General features: G+C 38.5%; 1 protein-coding gene across 2 annotated transcripts in view; it reads right to left on the bottom strand.

The window, feature by feature from the left end:
* The window catches only part of IMMP2L (inner mitochondrial membrane peptidase subunit 2), a 722,895-nt gene that overhangs the window by 106,129 nt on the left and 590,241 nt on the right, over positions 1 to 26,525 (bottom strand). The window contains exon 7 of one of the 2 annotated variants that reach the window (XM_081079270.1): positions 6,544 to 6,663. The exons of the other annotated variant lie outside the window; for it this stretch is intronic. Within the exon in view, the coding sequence (XP_080935396.1) occupies positions 6,544 to 6,663 (120 nt within the window). The remainder of the gene's footprint in view (positions 1 to 6,543; positions 6,664 to 26,525) is intronic. 2 annotated transcript variants of the gene reach the window in all.

Below are 26,525 nucleotides of genomic sequence, written 5' to 3'. Positions count from 1 at the left end.
TATTACTGTAGTTAATTGTAGACAAAGAAGCTAAAGATTTTAATTCTGTAGAGAAAGATCAGAAATTTCAAGTAAATACTCAAGTATTTATTTAATTCCATATAGATACTGCCCTAGGCTAATGTAATATTTATTAATTCTCTACTAAGGTACATTTTTAGTACTTTTTAAAACTGAGTTCAAGATAAAAAAAAAGAACACTTTAAAATTATACCCAAAGGAAAGTCAATTAACGGTACTGTTTCCGCAGATAAAATAATTTCATCTAAACTAACTTCCTAGACAGAAAAATACTTTCTATACTGAATTCAGAACATCAGCTATTTTTCTTTTTTATGCTTTTGAGTGTAGATTAACGGAAGACAACAATCTCTAATTTTTAAAAAAATAGCACTCTTGATGTCACTGGCAGGATTGGACTCTCTCTGTTGGAAATTAACCAAGAGATTGTTACATTGCAATTTCACTTTATTCTTGTCAGGACCAGCTCTGACGAATAGTCAAGCAGCATTCTCAATCCCACTCCTATTTTTCCTCAGTGGGGAATGATTCCTATGTCACAGAAATGGTGTATAATGACTTCCCACAGAGGGAAATGAGGCGGAGACGGGCCTCAAAGTCGCCGTCATGCCCAAGCCATCAGTGTGTGATGTGGACGTTTCTCCACATGAAAACGGGATGCTTGTGTTTTGGCTGATACGCAGAGGTGTGAGCATTCAGGAGCAGGGGGAGAGTGCTGCGGAGTCTGAGCGCCACACGCCAGAGCTAAGCAAAGGGACTCCACACGTGTGTTGATGAAAGGTTGCTTTCATGCACTTGGGCAAACCCAAGGCAGCAAGATCACGGAGTAACAGAAGCAGTGCGAGGTTGTTATAGTCACAATGAATTTCTTCAACTACATAGTATGAAGTTCTTAGAGTTTTTTAGTAAGCTAGGCCCTAATGATTTTACTACACAAATGTCCTACTGCAGCAGAAAAAAAAAAGTGAATTTTAGAGCTAAAGGAACGCAGAATGGGAAGAAGGACTGATAGCATAAATTAAAAGGGAGAATGAAACTCCCAATTAAATAATTATAAACTACATTTTCCAAGCAAAACTATGTGTTTATTTTCATGGTGTGCTTAAATTAAGACTGTATAAACGTGTTTAGATCAGTTCCATTTTTTTTCTCTTAATTCCTCTAGGTCTTTTAACTAATATTTAAAATATTATTTATTTTGTTTTGTTTAATTTGCCATCTTTATCTTAGTTTTTCAGACTTAGGGTCTCATGATTCAGCTATTGTTTGTTTCTAGTAATACTCACAAATGTTTCATTTGGTACCACATATTATGGGATGATAAAAATCTGTGCTCATTTTTATCACTTCTATCTAACCCCTCAAGTAGTCTACACAAATCCAATAAGAATCCAAATCTATTTATCTTCAGGGTATAATACAAAACCCACCTACTTAATCAAGGCTTTGATTAGCAGCATCTATATTTATGAAATGCTCTTGGCTCTGCAGGTGGAAATCTTTTATATGAAACTCAAGTGTTATTAAATAATGTTCTAGAAGGCTATCCGTGCTTTGGGTGCATGCGTGCAAGTGTTCAAGAACTTCAGCCTGAGGTCTAATATTTTAAGTTTGGAAGCTTACAATATAAGAAAATCTCTTAAAGTCTGAGTTCCATTTACCCAATAAATCAGAATATATTATAAAGTCGACATTACATCAAAGAAGTACTTTACAATAGCTTGGTGTTTTGTTCCCATTGAATCTTGGGCAGTCTGCAAACTACTACTGAGTAACTATTAAATGTTATCTGAACATATATGTATAATATTATGAATATTATCTAACACACACACACACACACACACAGACCCATAATAGTTCATACTCAACTTGAAGGAATTTACATAAACAGGAACTTCTGACCATTGGCAACTTCATTAATAGAGCACAACATGTCCAATTCTATTGTGTGCAAGGCATACTAATTATCAACTAAAATTATGTTTTTGCTTAACCTCCTCCTGAAGGCACAAGTTTTTATTTAACAAAGGGTGGTAAGCCGTGCACGAAGCTGAGCAGTTCTGAGCCTCAGTCTTCTTTCTTGCTAGGTGCACGTGCTTGCATGTCCTGACGGTTCGGGGCTTCCTTCCACTCACCTATGAGACTGATATGATTGTGTCCAGTGTCCCCCCTGCACTAAACTCCTGCCATCTGATTACAGTGATTATGCTGCTGCTACTGCCCCTGAAGATGACAGTAAAAATATCTATGGCACACCCAGGCCTTAACAAGAGTCAGCCACTGTCCTGTGTAATTTACATACACTCGTTTCATCTTCTCAACCTGTGTGGTAAATATTCTGAGGACTGTATTTTAGAAAAGAGGTTAAATATCTTGCCCAAAGTCCAAGAGATCAGTGGCTGGTATACAAATCCAGGCAGTTTGATTCAGAGCCCACACACCTCACCGTTATGCTGCTTCGTAATGAACCATCATGCTTTACAACGTAGCTATAAACAACAGTCCTTGTCAGTGAAGTTACTAATAGTTCCCTTTCTGCTGTGTGAATCTAATTGGTCTTTAATTGCTGTATCTGTCATTCTCTGCTTGGTTGTACAACATTTTAAAGGGATTTCAGTTATCAAAAAATACAATCCTGAAAACTACCCTATGAAGGATATGGAGTAGTTGTTTTTTGTTTGAATTTCATTTATGAGAAAATTTAGAGCTAAGACCCAGACATTTATGAGATTTCCCATTTAGAAAGTGAAGCTACATCCAACCCCTTAGAGAGCAAAACAGGGAAGACACACTGTCACAAAGCCAGTGGACAACACAGCCCGGTTAGAGCTTGAGAGTGCCCACGTCTCTGGCTAAGCGTTCGGCGTTCTCAAGTCTGTTCTCCAACCTAGCTCGTTCTCCTGTCTAAGGTCTTGACAAATCAGATTGAACAGAATAAAATGAAGTTCATGCTTTTCTTCCAAACCTACTTTTTCTCCTAAATTCCTTCTTCTGATGAATGATTCAACATTACTTAATTAAATCAGAAATCTGGAAGTCTCTTCCTTTCTCTCCATCAATTCCACATGGTCACTGGATTCCATAAATTCTAGCTTCAAAATGTTGCTCTGATCTATTTATCTCATTCCCTTTGCTATAGCTAAAAAATCTTAAATCATTTGCAGGATATAAAAGGTTCTTTGTGACTGAGGACCATTCACTCACCATCTTCGTAACAACTGTTTCGTACCCTCACCAAGCAACTCACTCCTCATACTTCAGCATAAGTTCCTATGAAAATCTCTCTGCCTGGAATTCTTTTCTGTTGTGAACACTTCCTTATTCTAAAGGACCTTTTCCTTATCTGTCCCCATCTCCAAATTAATCACTCTTTCTTTCTTGTCCATGCCCATATCATAGTATTACCTTTTCTATTGTATTAATTTGGTGCAAAAGTGGTTGCGGTTTTCGCAATTTTTAACCTTTTAAACCGCTATTACTTTTGCACCGACCTAATAGTTTACAGGTGATATATTCCACTTGATGAGATTTAGCTCTAGGCTCTGTGCTTTGCATATGTTTTCTTTAATCCATAAAAAAGCCTGCAATGAAAATAGTATCCCCGTTTTACGGATGAAATCCCAAAGCATAGAAAGGTTAGGTTACATAATTCAGAAGTGGTGAAACCCAAGTATAAAATCTGTTCATCTCCAAAACCCCATGTTCTTCCCATTTTACCCTAGTCTTCCCTTAAATAGTTCATATTTATGTAGCTCCATTGGCCATTGAATCTTAACTCCTTCACTGCGTGAAGTGATTTCAAGTTTTTGTTTTCAAACTGTGTCAAAAAATCCACAAAAAATAAAAAGTTGATATTTTGACTATCTTATGCATTTAACAACATTTTGAGCTGCCTTGAACATAAGTGAATTATTTTTATTTTAAAGCTTTTGTTATATGGTAATACATTTACCCTTATATTGAATTTTAGCAAAAAATTCTCAAAGCATATGAAGTGGCATCAATTAGATTTAAGTAGAGATAAATTAGAATCTAATGGCATTGATGACATAAAAAAATGTATTACAAAATGTTGCAAAATATGGCATTCAAAACATCTTTGGTGTTGATAGTGCAAGCCACTGGAAAACATATCCGAACATTGCAGCAAAATTAATATGCAAGACATGCATCTTATTCAACACGGAGTCACCAGTACCTGACACATGGGCTGGCACTCAACAGATGCCTGGTGAGGAAAGGAATGTGCCCACGTATTGTTTGGCTCACTAATAAAATCCTGTTCTTATTAACTACCATTTAAATAGAAATGTCAGATTCCTGAACATGACTGATGAAGAAAGAAGATTAGAACAATGTTTATGAGTTTTTAATGTAATTTTTATTGAGTTTTGTATCCTAATTCATTAATAAAAGAAATAAAGAATAATACTGGTATGCTTTATCTCCCAACATTTTTCAAATTGGCTATGTTTTCTTTCGATACGATGCTTGGGATAAATTATTAACTCCTGTTCTTCTAGAAAGGTCTATCCATTTTTCACACAATGACCTACGCCCTAATTGTTTTATAAAAATGCATTTGCATATACAGTCTGTGTATGTTTGTGCAACCATAGTTTGACTTTTCAAAAAGCAATACTGACATTCATGAAGTGATCTTTAAAGCATACAAAATTTGGAATGTTCTTTATTTTAGGAAGCAAAATTGAGACATTTGTTTGTTAGTCTAAACTTAATCTACAGATATGCTTATCCTAAGAATGGGAGCATTCTAGTAAATAAATTCCGGTTTTGGAACTGGTCACTCACTGTGAAGCACGTATACTAAGTTCTTGTCTTAAGATGATAAAAGGTGGAGTATTTCTTGACGTGGCATAGTACCGAAGTAAGTAAATACTGCTCTAGCTGTCCCAGTAGCCCCTCCGTACTTTGATAACAAAATTGAAGAGTAAAGTGGATGCTATGAAAACTTATGGACAGACAGAAATTCTGAAGATTTCTAAGGTGGTTCAGAGACAGCCTTTCAGTGGAAGATATTTGGCTATTCTTTCACACATGTGAGGATCGAAGAATGACAGAATCCAGCTCTAGAGATCAGTTAAATACACTCAGACGCATAATTTCTGTCTATGTGATTTTTGTCAAGCTACCATTAAGTAAGGTCTTGGAGGGATGCCCTATTGATGACACACAAATACATGAAGCCGGCATTCGTTTGCCCGACCCATATTCCTGAGCATTTAACAGAGGGCAGGAGATTTAACAGTATCTCAACTAGTGCTCATTATATGTTTAGAATCAACGATTCGAACCTAAGTAAGATATTCCAGGTTGGAATTGACATTTCTGAGTCTTGGGTTCTGACCAATGATAAATTCTGTGCCTTCCGAATCTCTGTAGCATCTGCGGTCCGCAGTTATCGCTCATAACAACGGAGACAGAACGTCAGCGCTAACCTCTTACATTTGTGTAGCTATTTAGAGTTTGTAACCTTGTGTGTTACATCATTGGAGCTTTCTGACCCGATAAGACTGGCAAAGGTAAACAGTATAGCCTTTTCACAAGTAAGGAAGCAGAAATTCAAAAGGATCAGCTTCTACCTAGAAGAGTCTTGACTTAATATGATAAAAAGGAGAGGGGCTAAACCTAAACTCACAAATCAACTTAGACAATGTAGACAAAACATAGATACCACCAAATGTTTCATATTCTAGGGGTAATGAGAACTTAGAGGAGTGGGGTTCAACACTCAACAGCTTCAAAGCACTTTACATTTGGAAAGAGTTGCCTATCATTTTGCTTTAGCTGTGAGTCTTCAATTTACCTATTTTTTTCTGTTAAGTGCTTCAAGCAAACGTAAGTGCTTTTTGAATACAGCTCAGAAAATGTACCAGGGGACAGGGGGTGTTCTCCATTAAAATAACCTCAACTGAGAGGATTCTAAAAGCAAAGGATATTCCTTTCAGTTTGATTGACTTCATAGATACAAGCCGTATTCTTATAAAAATAAAATACAGGCCGCTGTGAAAAATTCAAATCACTAAACGGCATAAAGTGGATTAATATTTTAATGTTATAGTTGCCTTTTATTCAGACACAAACCTTTGAACATAATAAATTTGGTTTTAGAACTAAAATCCTCAAAATTCTGAGTTTGTTTCTTTTCTTTTCTTCTTTTTTTAAGATGTATAATTAAATGCGTCTTTGAAGGAGCCTGAAGGTTGTTCAGGGCAGAAGAAAAGTATTTTTATTCAAACGAGTCAATCTGTGGGAGGCCTCCACAGCTGTCTCCACAGGAAATGACAGAGATTGGAGAAAGTGCCAGAAAGCAGCCGCGAGAGGATACAAGGATTTGAAAGGGTATCCTGGGTGAGGGTATTCACCTCCATCAGCTCTGTCCTCCTGCCCAGGGGATCCCAAGGTGGGCACACGCTGGGCAAACCACACCTGTGCTTGATGTTCTTACCTCCTGATTTTCACAGAATAAATCAGATTATCACTCACATCCCAAGTTACCTTGTGTGAGAAAAGGGTACGAAAGGAACAACCCGTGGTGTCCCAGGAACCGCAAAGAGAAAGGTGAGAAAGGTGAGGGTCTGCATGGCTGACAGCGTGCACAGGAGTCTCTTCACTTTCCTAGCAAGAGAAGGAGGGGAGGCTGCTTTATTTTCCTGTGGACCATCTCCTTCTAGAAGCTCAGGTTCTCAAGAGACCTGGAGAGGCAGCATGCAGGCCAGCAGTGTAGCTCACATGGGAGTGCATTTCTAAAACCCGCGTAGATGGCAGAAACGGCCTGGACTCAAAAGATGTCTGAACAGCCCTTATGTTTTTCTAAAGCTCAGCAGGAATGGCTTTGCACATACAACCCTGTCGCTATCCATAAAAATAATGTACTCAGTAGTATACAGTTTATAATAAAGAAGGCCGTAATGTACATCCTCCCACCCCACCCCTCAAAAAAAAAGCCGTGAAAATATTTAAGCATCAGACTCACACTCAGGCTTGCAAGAAACTACTACCATGAGGTATGTAAGAAAGCCACTTGGGGTCGCAGTCTCCTCAAGAGGAGACTACGAAGCCCCCACTGTTTCTAATGTTAGAGCCCTTCTCTCTGGGGCCTGTTGTTTTCCTTCTGCCTCCCTTCTTCCCTTCACCCATCTCTCTTCCTGACTGCTTAGAGGCGAATCCGATAGCCTTGGCCATGAGGTACTCCGAGGCCTTCTAGCCTAGTATGTATCAGTTTTTGATCACGGCCATGTTACCACAAACTTAAAACCGCTCAGATCAAGCACACACTTGACACCATGCAGATCTATTGTCTTCTGGTTCTAAGGTCAGAAGGTGGGACCAGCTGCTCGGGACCCTCTGTTCTGGGCTTCCCGAGGCCCGAATCCAGGTGCTGCCTGGGCTCTGAGGGAGACTCCACCTGCAAACATCATCCAGGCGGTCGTGGGCTGAATCCAGTTCCACACGAGGGGAGGGCGGAGGTCCTGTCCCCAAGCTGGCGCCGGGCCAGGGCTTTTCTCAGAGCCCAGAGGCCACGCCCTGCCTGCGGCTCCTGACCCCTTTCTCCATCCTTTAGAGCCAGCCAAAAGGGTGGGGTCCTTCTCAGGCTTGCACTCCCTGTCTGTCTCCCTCTTCACCGAATCTCCGATTGATTCTCAAGCCTTTCTCTTTTGATTTTAAAGCCTCATGTGATTATACTGGACCCACTTGAAAAACTCCAGGCTCTTTGTCCCATTTTAAGGTCAGCTATTATTAACCTTAATTCTGTCTGCAAAGTCCTCTCCTGGCAGTGCCTAGGGACGGACTGGGGAACGGGGAGGTGTATCTTGGAAAGATACCACTAATATTCTGCTTGCCACACTGTGGTAACGGTCTCAGTCTCAAACGTGCTTCCTCATGTCCTCAAAATATACTGCACATCAGGCCACGTCACAGACAGCCAACGCGGTGGGTAAGATGGTGTATGTAAGATTAAAATCTGTCAAAGAGGACTATTATGAGACATTACAAATATTTGAATAAAACTAGAAAGACTTGCAATCGCAAGTATAAAAATAAGCATGCACTCAAGGAAGAATGCCCTGGGCTGACACAAATACTAGAGCGAAAGAGCCTGTGGAAGCTCTATTTGTTCTCTAGACACTTGGGGTCACTGATTGATTGAGAGGTGCCTAGGTGTGATTTCTTGCCAGGCGCAGTCTAAAGTGCTTAGTGCTTTGAAACAAACAGCGCTTCCAGACTTCTTAGTGGCCTAGGTGAAAGTCCCTAATTGAATCTAAAGATCCCAGCTGGGTTTTGAGAAACTTGCTTCCTCACTAACTGACTTCAAAGCCACTGTCACTGCGACATTAGCCGCCATCTGCACTGCACCGGCTTCATCCCGGCATAGTCAGGGTCTTTGCTAAATAACATCTGAGCCAAGTCAGGCATCCTGGAATTCCCAGCAACTGACACATGCCTTTCCTGCAGTTAGTGGTCACAGGTTTCACCGCTCTCCTCAGTAGACAAGCCGGCCTTCCTTCCTTGTTTCACAGACTAAAAGGAGACGGATGGTGGCCAGTTTTTTGCATCTCCTCTGGAGCTTTACTTGGTCTGGTGGCTATCAGTTGGCTCAGGACTCTGCAGCCCAAGCCCTGTGCTCTGCAGCTCCCTCCCACTCACCCAGAGCTGACTCTATCTCACGTGGCGTACCAGGCAACCTGCAAAGGCACATCACAGACATGAAACAGTGACCCTGGGGAAACGTTTGGTTTTTCACGAGCACCAATCGACAATCAGAGAGATTATAGAGCCTAAAGATTATCGAAGAGTAAGACAATGGGGAGGCATTCAGTTTATTCTGACCATTTAAATGATGTAACCAGGTACGACGTGGAGATGACTTTTTTTTTTTTTCCTGACCCGAGAAGCTGACTTTTAATCAGGCCAGCAGGAGAAAGGATGAGAAGGCCTTTCTCTGTTCCTTGCAGTCCATTTCCTGACTGCTGTGCTCTGAGAACTCTACAGATGATGTACAATCGGCATCTCCTCCCATCAAACACAAGGGGAAGCAATACACCTGGAATGGACTGCTTCCCAATCCTGGAAGATACTCGTATTCAGTCCGCAACAAGGAAAAGTGGGACTCTCAGAAATGTCCTGCCACTGAGCGGCATTCTTAGACCCTGTGGGGGCATGTCTGATTTCTACAGACTTCGGAGTATGGTCACAAAGGCAAAAACAATAATATCAAATCTTCAGCTGTTTCAGACCTTCAATATTCGAAAGGACTTTTAAAGCAATGGCCATTTCTGTGCTTTTTCAATCTAATAACACGTACATTATTCACTGTACTTTATGTGACAGAATGCCAAAGAGAGAGCTCCACGTGGTGACTTTCTCCTGGATTTTAGGTCTCGCTCTGGAATTGGCTGTTTGGTCTCTGTCACCATCCACAGCTCCAGTCTTATTTGTCCAGCAGAGATTTTGTTTCAGTTTGGTTTTAGTTTGATTCCCTGGTATGGACAAGCAAAAGCTGTGCCATTTTCTTGGGTGCACATCCACCCAGCCTCGACACTCATTTACTTACCATTTTGGGCCGTGAGGGCCCCTGAGATGGATATGAAAGCTCTCTTCAATCAAACAGTGACAACTAGCAACTAGATAAACTATTTTCTTTTCTTTTTTTTTTTTTTTGCATTAAGTTTAGTGACCGTCTACATTAATAAATCCATTTGAAGTAGTTTCCAACATCTTTCTCCTTATAATTTCATTGTTCTGAGTTCATTTCAAGTGTTCTAGGTCCTTTTTTTTAATGCAATTTATTTTTAACACTTCCTGAAATCTTCTTTGTAAATTATAAGTAAGTCTCAATTGTAATTTTAAAATAGGGTCTCAAGCAAAAATACACCAGATGTGGTAATCTCTATAGCACACTCAGGAGTACAGCCATTTCCCACCCCAGCCCAGCAGTCTATCACTTAAGACCCGGCTACTACACATAAATCAGGACATACCCGCCATATTAATACAAGAAGTTAAGAGGGGCTCCAGGCTACACCCACATTGCATCTTGAAGGTGTTTAGAACAGGCCGTGTCCAAATATGCCCCTTTGACATATTGATTATTTTCAGCTGAAGGCACTTACGAGAGCATACGTAGAAAGGTATCTCGGACCTCCCCCTTTCTACCTAAGAGCAGGCCATAGGCTTTCACCTGAGAGAGGTGCCCTTCTTGTATCAGGGAATGAAGTGTCTTATCACTGGAGGCTGGGAACCGACGGTGAAATGCATCTAACAAACAAACCTCCTAAAACAACCCTCATCTTCCATTAATTTCCCCATAAATTTATGGGACACTTTCCCACAATTTACTGTCCTTAACCCAAATCCCTTGGTCTTGTCACTTCTTCACAAACTTATCATTCTTTGTTAAAAGAGTCTGTAAGCTCTCGGTTCTAACTGCTTCTTTGGGTCTTCATTTTTCTTATGAGGACTCTCATGTGTCCATAAAAGTATTACATAAAATTTGATGCTTTTCTCTTGTGAATCTGTCTTATGTTGGTTTAATTCACAAGCCCAGCCACAGAACCTAAGAGGGCAGAAGGTAGATTTTCCTCTTCTGCAATACACATACAAATTAGCCCAATTATGTCCTGCAAAGAAGTATCAAATCATTTTCTCAGCAACCCCTCGTAAGGGAGACTGATAACAGAATAGAAGACAACCAACCCCTGAGAGAAACAAAGTTTCATCTTCCTTCCAACTGTCTCACCTCATACCACCTTGGGACAAAAAAACCTAAATTTTTGTGTTTCCAGCTTTTATAGTTCAGTATTTCTTATATAAATAAATGCTTATCTCTGATTCCCAGCCAGATTGAAAATTACAGCACGCGACAACACAGGTGTGAAAGTTGACTAGTGTTGGGGTTGCCTCCTGTTGCAAAGAGGAATTGTAGGTGTTAATAAAAGCTGAACAGAAAGCACGAGAGCAACTGATCACAGTCCGCAGTGGTGATCTTCTCATAGATCCTAACTTCAGAAAGCAAAGCAGGACCTGGTTCCATGACATAGGAGCTTTTTGTGACCTGCCAGAGGCCACACACTTATCATGTCATCAGTTAGCCTCAAAAGAACAGAGTACAGATCAACACTAGAGCCCTCGACAGGGGTGGGTTTTAGGTGGAAGCACTCACCTGGAAATTTGTTTCGGAATGTGGACTTGTACCAGTGCCACCTGGCTCATAATGTCACCAGAAGAGCGCCTCCGGAAAGAAGAAGTATGTAAAACAGGTAACGGAATCCCTTCTAGTGGTCATAGCAGAAAAACATGTGTTTCGTCAAAGGAGCCAAACGAAACCAAACAAATTTTTGTAGCAAAAAAGATACAGCCCAGGTACCCATTCTAGGGGGTGGTGTAGAAAACATGCCTGGATAGGAGGTAGTATGCTCCATCTATCATTGTGTGCTGAGGAATAAAGGTGTTTATACCTGAAACCAAAGGCCTGATTCACGTAGGTAATATGGAGGATGGCAGAGCTTTTTATAGACTCTGAAATTTTTGTCCTCAGGCATTTCAAATGATCAGACAAAGACTCTTAGAAAGACTCTCATAAACCTGCTCCCCCTCCACGCCCCCCAAACACCAAGAAAGCCCTGGGAACAAGACAGCCAGAATGTGGAGAGAATGAGCAGGGGTAGCAAAGCCAGGAAAACTAAGCTATTTAGCTATGCATTTCAAATTATTTATCCTAACTGACATACTTGCCTTTGTTCCTTAAAGATATGTGTGTTAAACTTAGTATCTGATTTTTTTTCAAAATATTTTCTTTCTTTCTTTGTGAATTTAGGTGGCTAGAAATGAGATGTATTGTTTTTGCATATACAAAAGTGTATTTAATAGATGCTAAATAATAGGAGACTGGAAACCTTTTAATAATCCTCGTTATTATTCTCATTGTCTGTTTTTTCTTGTTCTTCTCGTTTAACAAATCTTTCTTCAAATCACATTAGGGGGGTTGCTACCTACCCTGGCGGGTCATTCACTGTCGAGCATGGAGCGTGCTCAATCGAACCTTCTAATTACATTGAGACCCAGGGCGACACCCACTTGTTCACTCTCATTTATAGCTGGGAGCACCCATAAATGACATATATTAATGAACTACAGATCCTGTAGTGAGTTAATAGGATAACAAATCTCAGTATTGCAGAAATCGGGGTGGGGAGAAGCTGAACTCTTTGTAAACATATGACCCTGGCGGTATGGAATTCCTCTAGAATCAGTTAAGAAATGATAAGGTTGAGTTAATACCGGTCCCTATATTCTCATTGCTCTGTCCGCCTCCTCCATTCATAAGTTCCAGCTGGCTGTTTCCCAGAATTTCTCTGAGGGTAAGACCAAATTTACAAGTATTATTGTAATTCGGGGCAAGGAGGCACAGGCGTGAACACACGTGCCCAAACCTTCTCATGCAACATGAATTATTAAAGCATCCCCTTAACAACCTCTGTCACCCAGACCTTCTGTCTGTTCCCCTGGTGCTTCTGATGGCTGCTGTGGTAGAATGACGCATAAAGCATTAGCGAATCCTATTTTCACCCATCGAATTGGAAAACAATGGAAGACATTGACAAAATCTACTGCTAGTAAGGATACCGAGGGATGTTGGGAAACACTTGTGCACTGTTAACGGCGACATTTAACGCCATCACCTTTCTGAAAAGCAATATGGTAACGTGCATTATAATTTGAAGGCAAAGATACCTTTTGAATCAGCGATCTCAGCGAGGGGGGATTTTTTTCAGACATATTTAAGGGAGCATATGTAAAGAAGTACATACAAAGCAGTTGATTGCACTACTAAGAGTGGCACGAAACGGGAAAAGCCCTGAATGTTCATCCTTAGAGGAATGACCACATAAAATGGGTGCATCTGCATTATGGGATAATATACAGCAACGAAAGAGAATGACTTAGATCCTATAGGTGTCGACATCAGCGGAGTGTGTGTGATGCATTGTACAAAACGAGGCAACACAGACCATATCATTCCAGTTTAGGAAAGGAATGGAAAAGGGAGGGAGGGAAAAAAGGGAGGCAGAGAGAGGGCAAGGAGGGAAAGAAGAGGTAAGTGCTGATAAAATGCAAAAATATGTTTATGTGTGTGTCTGTATGAGCACAGCGAAGAAAGCCACGAGGCAGATATTGACATAACACTGGTTATTCAGAGGAATGGGCCTAGAGGAGGGAAGGTGAAGTCACTTTTTTTTTTATATAGCTCCGTAGGGTTCTACTGGGTACAGAGAACACGGAGAACCTTTGCTGCCCTCCTTTGTGTGAAAACAACAGTAACAATTTGAAGATGTTAGGGTGATGTAGGCCAAGAAGGGACCTCTCACTAGTTGATGAGAAGGAACCAGTTTTTAGTTCGGTGAAACTTTAAGGTGACAGGGGTGGAGCTGAGAGCAAACACTAACAGATGCTTTCCTTCTCAGCAGGAATTCTAGTGGTGTTTGGACATGAAAATGCCTGGAAGACCTGGCAACTGTCTTCAATTTCCACCTATAAATTGCAATTTATAGGTTGGGGAAGACGCCTGTTGACAAACCAATAGACCATAAAAGAACAGAATGCTTCTGGGCCTAGACAAGGGACACCCAATTAGTTTCTGCTTAATAAATCCCTTGAACAATTAAATGCTACCATCCTTCCAGGAAAAGCCTTGGCTTAAGATATATACTTATTGTCGTAAGTAGAAAGAGTAGTTAGAATTTTTAATAGACTAGTTCTTCACTCCATAAATAATAAGGTCCCGTCAGCAGTTATCTAGACCTTCAATCACGTATTCCTAAAACAATCTTTGCGCATACACTCCAAATAAGGTAAATTTATTTATAACTAATGTACATGTTCTACTGTCATTCAACATTTTGAGTTAATAGTTGATGAAAATATATAGTAGGCATTTTGTTACTTTTTTCTTAATGCATCAGCCATGGACGGTTCTTAGTGTTTCTTGTGAAATGTGCACTCCTGTTTGGGAGCTATGGTTATATAGGTCCTAATGGTTTATTTATTGAATCCACTTATATGTTCCATTAGAAACATGGAACAGTTAGTTTATTTGACTCAGAAAAATATATCACAAGAATAAATCTCTGACTGTCATTCAACTGTTGATCCTAATATAGTCCTAAATGGTTTGAGAACTAGTGATTTTATTTCCCATGATACTCCACTTGAGAGCTGTTAGATGTCCTTATTCATGTAAATGACATATCAACAACATCATGATCACTGCATTCTTCAGAGATCAGGTCTACTTTTGCTCAACAGTCCATTTCAGTGCTATTGTTTGACCCTCAAATCCCTTCATTTAAGCCATATTAACATGAAAATCTAGACTTACAGATAAATTAGGAAATGATGAGTCATATACTAAAAGGATTGTATGGAGAAACATACTTCTCTTTAAGAAGACTTTAAAATGTCCATCTTACTATAATTTGTATATATGCAATGTGATATTTGAAAGGGCAATTAAAAATTATATGTCCTTGTCCCTAATGATCATTTCATATACACACTTGCTTTATGAAAAACTTCTTTTTTATTTTCTATATAATACTTGTTTTTTTTTTTAAACTGCATACCGGCCCACATGTGCAAACTTTCATTCACAGAATATTTAAAAGTATCTGGTGTTCACGGATCTATACATTTTAGCGATTTGGTGGGAGTAAACTCAATTTTGGCAAAAATTTGATTATTAAATTATAATTTAATTATTAATTATAATATTATTGGCTGTGTTCTAGAAGTTAGGAGGCACTAAAATTTCAAGGAAATAGGTCGCTATCCAGCAGTGTTTATTTAATTCAGGATCCATTCGAAAAACTGGACAAAGTAGCACTTGTACATTTATAGTTAGAGTTAGATTTTAAAGCCCTAGTGGTCTACCAGATGGATTAACAAGTGGGTAATATACATTTAACAGAACACTTACTTCAAAAATTTTAATTGGCATTTATATTTTGTCAATATATAAACAACAGATGAGATAGTAAAAAAAGGCGATAGCTTTTATCCTTAAAATTTCTAATGGGAAATTTATGCATGAAAATTAATGCCAGATTACAAAGTAAGACCATTTCTTTGTAGGCATTTATTTTTAGATAACTAGTAAGGCTAATCTAAAATCATTAGTGTAATTAGAATTTAGACAACTATCCCCACATGAATATGTTCATGCTTGCTTTATAGCTTCCAGGCTTTCTTTTATCATAATAGATTTGTCATTCACACTGCATTTCAAATCAAATTTTACGTGACTGCAATAGATATATTACAGAATTAACAAATATTGAAATATTATTGCTTAAAGTATTCTTTTAAGGATTGGCTTTTAGGGGAAAATTAATTTCTATGTAACAGCTACTGAGTACAGGTTGGACTACGAGTATATCTGGATTGGCAAACAAACGATCCTTGCACATCTGCAGAAGTAACTGTAAAAAATAATGAGTACATTATCAAATTATCTAAGAACAGATGTAAGATTTAAAAATTTGCTTCTGCCCCTGGTTTTCAATAAGGGTACAAACATAAATATGTCTTAGTTAGAATAAAAACTAAGCCAATAATCTCAAATTCTAAAGATTGTAATGTGTGCAGACACACAGTAAAGCACATAGCATGAAACCCGTCTGCTGTAAAATGGGGCAGGAACACATTAAATATTCTTATCAATCTCAGATCCAAAAGGATTATAATATAGAACATACGCAAGATCCATGATGCAAAATGGGCTCAATAGCTTCCTTAATAATTTTTTGTCACTATTGAGGGATTTTTTTTTTCCTTTTATACTTTTCAATCTGATGAACAGGGAGAAGAAAATATTTCAGTAATTTATTTTTGTTTGTTTGGCTAGAATAGCAAATCATGAAACACTCACTGCACATAATTAGCTTCTCTGCACCGTGATTCCAAGTCTCTCTGGACACAGGGCCGGCAGACCAGATGGTACACCTTCCTGCGATGCCTTCAAAATCGAGGCTCAAGTTCAGGTCCACAGGCCACAGGACAACAGAAGCAGATTGCAAGTGGAAGTGATCAATTCAACTAGGCAGGCCTAGGGCTGGCAAGTCATGCTGTACTCTAGGGCCAAAGGGCCAACTGAATGCAGGTTTCCTCCAGCCTCCAGCTCTCAGTATGTGGCTGCTCACTAGGTCTTTTATTTTGGGGGTGGGTGCTTTTGAGAGGTCAGAGACAAAAGAGGTGAGGAAGAGCGGAAAGAAAATCAGTTTGCAAAACACTCACAACCTGCTGTACTGAGAAAAGGATAAGTGGGTATTTGCCAAAAGATAGGCCATTCTTCAAGATTACCTTGTATCCAAAGCGTTTTTCTTAGAAATTGTCCTTTGCTCTTAATTAACAAGACTGGTCAGTTAACAATCTGCCTTATGACTAAGTCTGACAGAGCTTAATGGAAGAGGAGCTTACTCGCAGAAAAGCAATGGAAGAAATTCATTAGAGAAGTCTTAAAACCTGAAAATTATGGGCAGAGCGGGCTACCCAAATGGAAATTGAGCAATTTAAGATGTCTTAATTAGATTTAAAACCAGAGCTTAGGAAAACTAAATTAGCTCTATCGAATCAGATTTTAAAAATCTAAGATAAAATGCATGGTTATTATTGGGTTAGTGAAGACATTCTGGGTAGCATTGTGCTGGTGATTATAAAAGTCAGTCTGTAGGGGGAGAAACAACAAGACAAAGATGCTGAGCATGAACTGCAAATACATTTATTCCTAACTTCACAGTAAAGGTTTTAAGAAGATGTTCTAATAACAGCTCCCTGCCAAAGGATTTTGAAGAAATCCAAAACAGATCAGCAAAGAACAGCTTAGTTTTAACTCTGTTGGGCAAAAAGAAAATAGAAGAAACAAACCAAATTTTCCGATTTACTATTCATTTGAGAGCTAGAAATTTCTCGTATATAAAACTGCCATGATTCAAAAGTGATAACAGTATGGGTCTAGAGGAAACCAGTCAAAGAGTCAACAGAATATTATATTTACTAGATAAGTATGAGGCATCGGTGCTAAAAATAAAGGGAGAGTAAAAAAAGAGAAATATTACAAAAAACTGATCCTAAGGCTTGTCACTCATTCCTTCATATTTATTGGACAAATAAGTCTCAGTCATCATGATGGGAATACACCTTAGAACAAAATGTATGATGTCCCTGCCATACAGGAAATTAAAAGCTAGTGATCAGAGTAGACATTAAACAAAAATGACACAGGTCAACCTAACTTACACATTGAAATAAGTACCATGAAATGTATAAAGCCACCTATGTGAGTTGATACTAGGGGAGTGTGATTTGGAGAAAGGACCCTGAAGAAGTAAGTAAGAAGTAAGATGAGAAGTGAATCTGGAGGAAAGAACGGATGACCAGTGCCGAGGGAAGAGTATCGCGGGTGGAAGAAGCCGCTCTCACAGAGACCGCGAGCACTCAGGCAAGAGAGGGGGTCAGGGTGGCTGGGGTGGGGAGGATGAGCCTGGAGAAGAAGAACGGGTCAGCAAGACAATAAAATCTGTGGATTTCATACCAAGATTAGGAGCTGAGTGAAGCATGAATCCTTTGCGTGGTTTTAGGCAGAAAAGTGGCATGATTAGATTTGAAAAGATTGCTGTTATTACTGAGTCAAAAGTGTTGCAGTAGAGACATTTCAGGATTCTCAGAGCACACCGGTTAGCGTATTCATTTAATGTTCATTCAAGACACATTTTTCAACATCTACTGTCTGTCAGTTCCACTGAAGAGGAGAGAAAAGTAAAGATCAATAAGGCTTAGATTTTGCTTTCAGGAAATGTTACAGATTGTTAAATAAATATGATTTATTAGAGGTTAATGTGTATTGAGAGGTATGTACAAAATGCTAAGGAAGATGAGGGGAACACTTCACAAAAGTGAAAAACATTGAATTGGGACTTCTGAGGTGATAAGAGGAAGGGGGGGAAGGTCTGGGCAGTAACAATTGCAAAATAATAGAGTCATAAGAGAGTATGGAATGGAAAGAAGACAGAAGAAGTTCAGTGATGCAGAACCTGGAGAAAAGTGTGGGGAGAGGAAGCTGGGACAGGTAACCTTGTGACAAATGGATGGTGTACACGCTGAGAAATTTGAACTCTATCCTATGGTCAATGAGAAACTATTGCACACATTCAAGTCTGATGGGGCCTTGTATTTTAGAAGGATGATTCTAGACCCATGTGGAAGACTGACCAGAAGAGGAAGGCACTTGTGGCTGAGCGGACAGATTTTTGCAGTAGTCCAGAGGAAAGGTGCTTTTATGGATGAGTGTTTTTGTGCCCCCCAAATTCACACATTGAAGTCTAATCCCCAATATGATGGTATTAGAAAATCGGGACTTTGGGTGATAATTAGGTCATGAGGGTGGAGCCCTCCTGAATGGGATTAGTGCCTTTAGAAGAGAATGTAAGCAAGCTAACTAGTTCTCTTTCCCTCGTTGTGAGGACACAACAAGAAGTCAGTGGTCTGCAACCTGGAAGAGGGTCCTCTCTAGAACCCGACCATACCAGCATGTCTGATGTTGGGTTTTCAGCCTCCAGACTGTGAGAAGTAAATGTCTGCTATTTGTCAGACACCAGTCTATGTTATTTTGTTATAGCAGCCTGAGCTGACCAAGATAGTAAAGGCATAACCTAAAGGAGAGTATGAAGATGGCAAGGACGGACACAATGGCTTTCCCAGTACCTTCCCATTGCACTGTAATAGGGCAATGAATGAGTCTGGCCCCCCAAAAATGACCAAGGCTGAAAATTGAGGTTAAGGAGATGCTAAGCTTCCAAGGGCATATTAACCTCACAGCAAAGAAGAAACCAACAGTCAAGGAAAGAACTGAACTAACCGCAGGACTAACAACTTGGGATGGAGGAATCTTAGATGCATATTGCTAAGTGGAGTAAGTCCATCTGAAAAGGCTGTCCTCTGTATTATTCCAGCTACATGACATTCTGGAAAAGGGAAAACTATGGAGATGGGAGAAAGATTAGGTTGCCAGGGGTTACGAGGGATGAATAGACAGAGCACGGAAGACGTTTAGGGCAGGGACACTAGTCTGTATGACCACAATGGTGGGTGCATATCATTATACATTTGCCAAAACCCATAGAAGGTACAACATCAAGAGCAAATGCTGATGTAAACTACGAACTCTGGGTCACAATGATGTGTCAGTACAGGTTCATCAGTTGTAACAAATGTGCCACTGGGATCCAGGATGTCAGTCTTGGGGGTGATGGTACATGGGTGGAGACAGAAAGCATATAAGAACTCTCTACAGGTTCTCCTCAGTATTGTTTTAAACCTAAAACTTCTCTAAAGAACAAAGCTTATTAATTAAAAAGTTTAGCATTTTTCTCTGTATGACCTCTTAATGAAGAAGAACTTGCCAGAAATGAAAGAATTCAGAGAAGTAAAATAATCAAGAGGTTTGACCATACTAAAATAAAAGGTTTATGTGTATATGAAATTAAAATACAAACTACGATACTGGAAAAATGTCTGCCCCAAATATAACTCATGAGGTATTATAGTTCTTATTACCTAAATCAATATGAAAATTTTCAAATTAGGAGATGGACTGAGTTCATGAAATAAAAAATCATTAATTAGCACATGAGAAAATGTGCTACTGTACTAGTATCAAAGCAAAATGTGACTTGAAGCAATGACATTTATCATTTATCAAATTAGTAAAAAAATAAGTGACAGAATTCAGACATAATAGTGTACCAGTGAGATGGACATCCCCATACATTGCCTTTGGGATTATGGAGCAATAAATATTTTCTAGAAAGCAACTGGACAACATAATGATAGTCATGACGAGGCTTAAAAACGGTCCTATTTTTAACCCATTAATTCTATCTCTAGAAATCTGATTCTGAGGAAATTATCAGAGATGGAGAAAGATACATTTATAAAGATGATTATAGCATTATTTATAAATGCTAAAAAGCACAACTTGAGACTCCAAAATTAGATTATGCTACATAAGTAGAAAATAATTCAGTAATTTAAATTAATATTTTAATGGTCTTAGAAAATGTTCATAATGTAATATTTAGAAAAACATTTTATTTTGGAGAAAAATTCAGCATACACATATGAATATATACATAGAAAATAATGGTATTTAAAAATGATGTAATTATCTCCCTAGAAATTCAAAGAAAATGAATGGGAAAACTATTAGAATCAGGTAGCGTAGTATAATGGCTAATCAGGAAATAAATTCAGGAATATATATTATATATATATTACATATATATATGTCAGCCATAACAATTACACATATTTTTTAAGGTCAGTTCCATCTCAATTTAAGAAAACACACCAAGATGAGAACAGTCCTTCCATAGATGACTGGATAAAGAAGATGTGGAATACATACACAGTGGAATACTACTCTGACACAAGAAAAGATGAAATACTGCCATTTGCAACAATAAAGATGGATCTTGAAATTTGCATGCTAAGTGAAATCAGTCAGACAGAAAAAGTCAAGAATCATACGACTTCACTCTAATGTGGGATATAAAACTGAAAGCAACAGAGAAACAAGACAAACAAAGAAACAAAAACTCATAGACACAGACAACAGTTTAGTGGTTACCAGAGGGTAAGGGGGGAGGGAGGTGGTAGAAGATGGTAAAGGGGATCAATTATATGGTGATGGAAGGAGAACTGACTCTGGGTGGTGAACATACAATGTGGTAGATGATATATTACAGAATTGTACTCCTGAAATCTATGTAATTTTACTAACCATTGTCACCCCAATAAATTTAATTAAAAAAAATTAAAATATTCTGTTAAAGAATATACATTTAAAAAATAACAGGTAAAATATACCAGTGTGGCAGAGAATCAAGGTCAATCATAATTTAGAAAGAAATCTTATCTTAAATGATTACTAAAGTTTCTGCCCAAGAAGAAATAGCTAGTAATAGAAACAAACAAACAAAAACAATCAGTGGGTAATGGAAGTTACATAAGCTGAAGTCCTACACAATGGACGCATTTGTCTCCTCTGTAAATCTAAAATATTTAGGGTACTGAAGATGGACCGCCAATGGGGTGATGGATTAGTGCAACGCAGTGTAATAAGCTCTATGTTAGAAATTGGGCTCCACCTCCCGCACGGCCTGTTTGGCTGAGGGAGCGTCAGCTCATTATTCAGGGCTCGGTTTCACAAGGTGTGACATGCGGGATGAGTTAGACAGTCTTCCCCATTCTATGCTGATTTGATTCTGAGTCTCTGCTAAGAACCATTCTGAGCAGAAGCAGACTCTGCACTCCGCAGAAGAAGGAGGCAATTCTTCACCATCTTAAGAGAAGATTTAGTATCCCTTCTACCCTTAGCCATCCGTCAATTTATTCAACTTGAATGATATTTCCATTTCCCCAGCCCAGATGAGTCCATCCTCTTTCTTTCAAAATTCTTTCAAAACTCATCTTCTCCAAGATCCTTTGCTAAACATCTTACCTTTATTTGATCACTCTAATCATACCCACAGTAGTACAGTTAGATGTGCTACTCCTTAAAGTTAAAATCAGACATAGGCTTGTCAATCTATATCGTAATTTATATATGGGCAGCTATCTAAATCATCTCTTTATAAATTTTACTTGATAAAGAATCATTAACTAATTAATCAACTCAGTGCTCAAAAATGTGATGGACCCAACCACAAAAAACAATATGCTTACAATGAAATAAATTTTAGAAAAAGTTTTGAAAATATGTGACTTGCCTTTTCTACACACCCCTTTGAGCTGTTTATCTACTACAGCAACCATTTTTCTGACCTAATGTACTTTCTTCCCAAACTACCAAATTATTAGAACTTTCAGTAAAAAACAGTAAGAATTGCATCAAAAAAAACTACCACTTGAAAACACTCATCAATTCTGTTAAACTGAGATTGTAGGTAAAGGCAATTTAAGGTACTTCATCTTTTTAAGGCAATTATTGGTCAAACTTTTTTAAAAAAAAGTCTTCAGCTAAAAAGCATGTACAGATTTTGAAAGGTTGTAAGTACCCTTTAGTTAAGGACAGAGTAACGCCATTGCTAAGATAGGTAGAAAAAGGATATTACTTTCTCGAAGGGAAACCAACCACCTAGAAGTTAAGGCAAGACTATATAGCAGCTGTCCATAAGTCTGGTGATGGATAGTGGAAGTGACATTATTTTATCTGATACAAATTTATGAAAAGGGAAAATCAGGCTATCTTCTTATAAAAGATGAAAAGTTATATAAGTGTCTTGAGCAGCTAGCAAGACCTGACATGTCAAATCAATCTTCCTCTTAAGAGAAATTGATTTGAAAATGAGAAAACGTCCACTTTGTCTTTCTTTTTGGTACCAAAAAAACAAACAAACAAATAAATAAACAAACAAAAACAACAAAAAAACAAATGCAATAGTTGTCTTTAATGAACATTTATATCAAGATATATTTTGGAACGTTACCAATTAAGCACCAGAGTCTGGGACCAGGGACTTTTAATTAATGAGAAATGAAAGCTGAGCATTTTCAGCCTCCTAAATGCTGGTGAAATGGGTTGGTGTTCCTGAAACAGGAGCGGTCTTAAGAGACAAGAAGTTCTGGGGTCCACCAGCCATTTGGAAGGGTGACTGACTCATCATTAACTTTGATGAAACAAAGAGCAGTGCCTCTGGCAGACATGCCCTGACATTCGTCTGATTGCTACTCAGTAGCACAACATACCAGGCCAATGTCTTCAGTTGTTTGGGGAATACTTAGCAGCTGGCTCATCTTGGCAGACATACCTGGAGACCTGCACAGGGTCATCATTCAGGCTTTTTGGGTAGCAATGCTATGAGACAGGTAACACTTTTTTTTTTTTTTTTTTTTTTTTTTTTTTTTTTTTTTTAGGTAACACTTTCTCCAAAGATTCCCAGACAAAAACTGTCTCTGATTCGTTCTGACTTGATGCTTGGATTCATCAAGTGCTGGAGGACACTCAAAACTGTTTCCTGAGGAAAATTCGGACTTGACCGGAAGAAACCTCAGCAGGTGCTGGTGTTTGTTGTAACCCAGGACACTGCTGCAGCTCTGGAATGTTCGTCATAGAACCAGAGCCCGACCACCTGTGTGATCCCTCGTGGAGCTGCCCTGAATCAGCAGTGTGGAATACCGGCCATCGAGAATGTCATCAGGTAGGATACCATTGAACTATTGCTTTAATTCCTCTACAAACTTTGAGTGACATAAAGGACATTTGAAGAAGAGAGCCCAAGACAGTGGTTCTTAAATGAGAGTTACACTAGTGACATTAGAATCATATCGGGAGCCTGGTAAAACTGCAGATGCCGGGATCTCGTCCCATACTGGCTAAATGAGACATTCTAGCAGCAGAGCCCAAGGATCTGTGTTTTTAAACAAGGACTTTGACTCCTATGAATATTCAAATTGAGAACCACCAGTCCGAGGGATTCAGAGTCCAGTCACTCATCAGGGTACTTCTCTTCTGTTTTCGGGTTGCATTAAACCTCTGCAGAGATTAATCACGGCCTCACCGTATGAAATATTTGCTTGATTTAAAAGTGTTTCAATGTCAAAACCTCGTAGTTTGTTTTGACCGCGATCATACACAGCTACGTAATTTCTGCTCCTGTTTTGCCATACAAATGCTAAAAGAGCACTGCCAGCGCATCACTCAGTGTTAATTCTAACACTTTCTTAGACATGCTATGGATTGATTTTCCTAATTATAAAAACTATGCTATTCATAATGTCTCCCTTTTCTTCTGGGCTGCCAGGAAGCTCAGAACCAAGCTGGTGCCTAAGTACACCAACTGCAAAACATATGTGTTTTCTCCCCTCTTTGATCTCTTTTCCCTTTCAATGACATTTGTATTCATCTTTTCTTTTCTTTTCTTCTTTTTTTTTTGTAAGTTTGCAGGGGGAAAAAAACCTAAAATTATCTTGGCATGCGTTAGCATTCCAAATCAAATAAAAATTATAGTGTTTTTATAATTTGTATCCTCTTTGATTTAGAGTACCCACTGGTATCCATTTGGGAATAGATATGTTTTATTTTTCTCCATACACTTACCTGGACAGAAATATAGGTCTAGATTAGTCATAAGTCATCCTTAGTCCCTAAGAACTCTAGAGATATGATTACTGTTTCCACAGTAAAGTTTTTGGAACATTGTTAAATATAATTCCTTGAAATAGCAGAGGGGGAGATAATTAAAACTACCCATTAGCCTGTTTGAAGCCTCTGGTGCACAGCCAATCCAAATGCATGCCTCAGAATTCAGCACTATGTGTTAAAAAATACCTGGAACCTATAATATTGGCTGGGATGCACCTACTGGCAGCCAACACGGATGGGAAAGAACTTTCAAATAGCTTCTTTCTGCTTTCTGATCAAATCTTTCTGAGATCATTGGATCAACCGTTTTTGGTGTATATCTAACCTACAACAGAAAACAATTGGTTGACGATCTTTTTCTTTATTGTTTCTTTTCCCTTTTACTGGAAATAACTAGTTCATTAGCTCCTTTGATTAATGTAAAAGGTAGATTTAGAATTCTATAACGCTGAAATGACAATTTCATAATAAAACTGAGTGTTCATCAAAACTCTGAGGATTTCAAAGTCTCTTTAAAGTCCTTTGACTGAAAGAATTGGATTACTAGAGAATTTAGAGCTTTCAAAAGTCTTTTTTCAGTCTTTAACTCTGGTAGCTTGATATCTCTGCCAAACAGAAAAACCCACATGCAAAAATGTTAGAAATTCAAAGAAAGCTCTTAGAAAATATTTCAGGGCAAAGTATGAGATTAAAATGTTCAGTCCACATTCTGATTTTTGCCAAAAGAAATATGATATGTCAATAAGTGGTGCAGGAACAACTGGACGTCCATATACGAAAAGGTGAATCGAGACAAAGACTTTCTACACTTTACAAAAATTAACTGAAAATGGATCATAGACCTAAATGTAAAACACAAAACTTTAAAACACCTAGAAAAATAACAGGAAAAAGCTATATGGCCTTGGGTAACACTAAAGCCATAATCCATGAAAGAAATTATTGAGATGCTGGACTTCATTAAAATTAAACTTACTAAACACACTGTCAAGAGAGTGGGAAGACAAGCCACAGATTTGGAGAAAATATTTACAAAATGCATATCTTATAAAGGACTGTTATCCAAAATATACAAAGAACTCTTAAAACGCAACAATGAGAAAACAAACAACCCCATTTAAAAATGGGCAAAAGACCTCAACAGACACTTTACAATGAAGAAACATAGATGGCAAATAATCATATGAAAAGTTGTTCCACATCATATGTCATCAGGGAATTACAAATCAAAACAACAAATGTTCCACATCGTATGTCATCAGGGAATTACAAATCAAAACAACAATGGGGTACCACTCTACCCCTATTAGAACGGCCAAAATCTAGACCACTGACCACACCAGACGCTTCAAGGATATGAAGCAACAGGAGCTCTTGTTCCTTGCTGGTGGGGATGAAAAAGGTACAGCTGCTTTGGAAGACAGTTTGGTGGTGTCTTATAAAACTAAACATACTCTCACCATAAGACCCAACAATCACACCGCTTCGTATTTACTCAAATGAGTTGAAAACTTGTGTCCCACACAAAATCTGCACACAGATGTTTATAGCAGCTTTATTCACAATCATCAAAACTCAGAAGAAACCAACATGTCTTTCAGTGGGTGAACGGATAAATAAACTGTGGTCCATCCAGACAATGGAATATTATTCAGTGCTACAAAGAAATGACCTATGAAACCATGAAAAGAACTTAAATGCATATTACTAAATAAAAGAAGCCAATCTTAAAAGGCTACATATTATAAGATTTCAAGTATATGACATTTTGGAAAAGGCAAAACTATGGAGACAGCAAAATAATCTGTGGTCGCCAGGGGTTGAGGGGAGTGAGAGATAAATGGGCAGAGCACAACAGAGTTTTATGGCTTTGAAACTATCCCTTATGATACTATACATTTGTCAAAACCCAAAGAACAAATGTACAACACCAAGACTGAAACCTAATATAAACTATGGCCTCTGCGTGACAGTAATTCAGTGCAAGTTCAAGTGTAACAAATGCAGCACTCTGGTGTGCCATGATGATGTGGGGCAGGCTGAGTGGGGCTATGGGGGCAGAGGTTACATAGGAAATTTCTGGACCTTCTGCTGAATTTTGCAGTAAATTTAAAACTGCTTTAAAAATAGTCTATTAAAAATGTCTTTTAGGAGTAAATGCCATTTACACAAAATCTTAAGACCTTTCTCCTTTGTCAGTGGTAGAGTTTTGCAGTTTTAAACTTAGAGAATACCCTTCATAATCATATTTACGTAGACTGCTGATTTACAAATGTATTAC

This window comes from Rhinolophus hipposideros, assembly GCF_964194185.1.
Source record: "Rhinolophus hipposideros genome assembly, chromosome: 18".
NCBI lineage: Eukaryota > Metazoa > Chordata > Mammalia > Chiroptera > Rhinolophidae > Rhinolophus > Rhinolophus hipposideros.
Note: the sequence above shows the minus strand (reverse complement) of the source record. Positions and strands in the feature narration are given on the sequence as shown.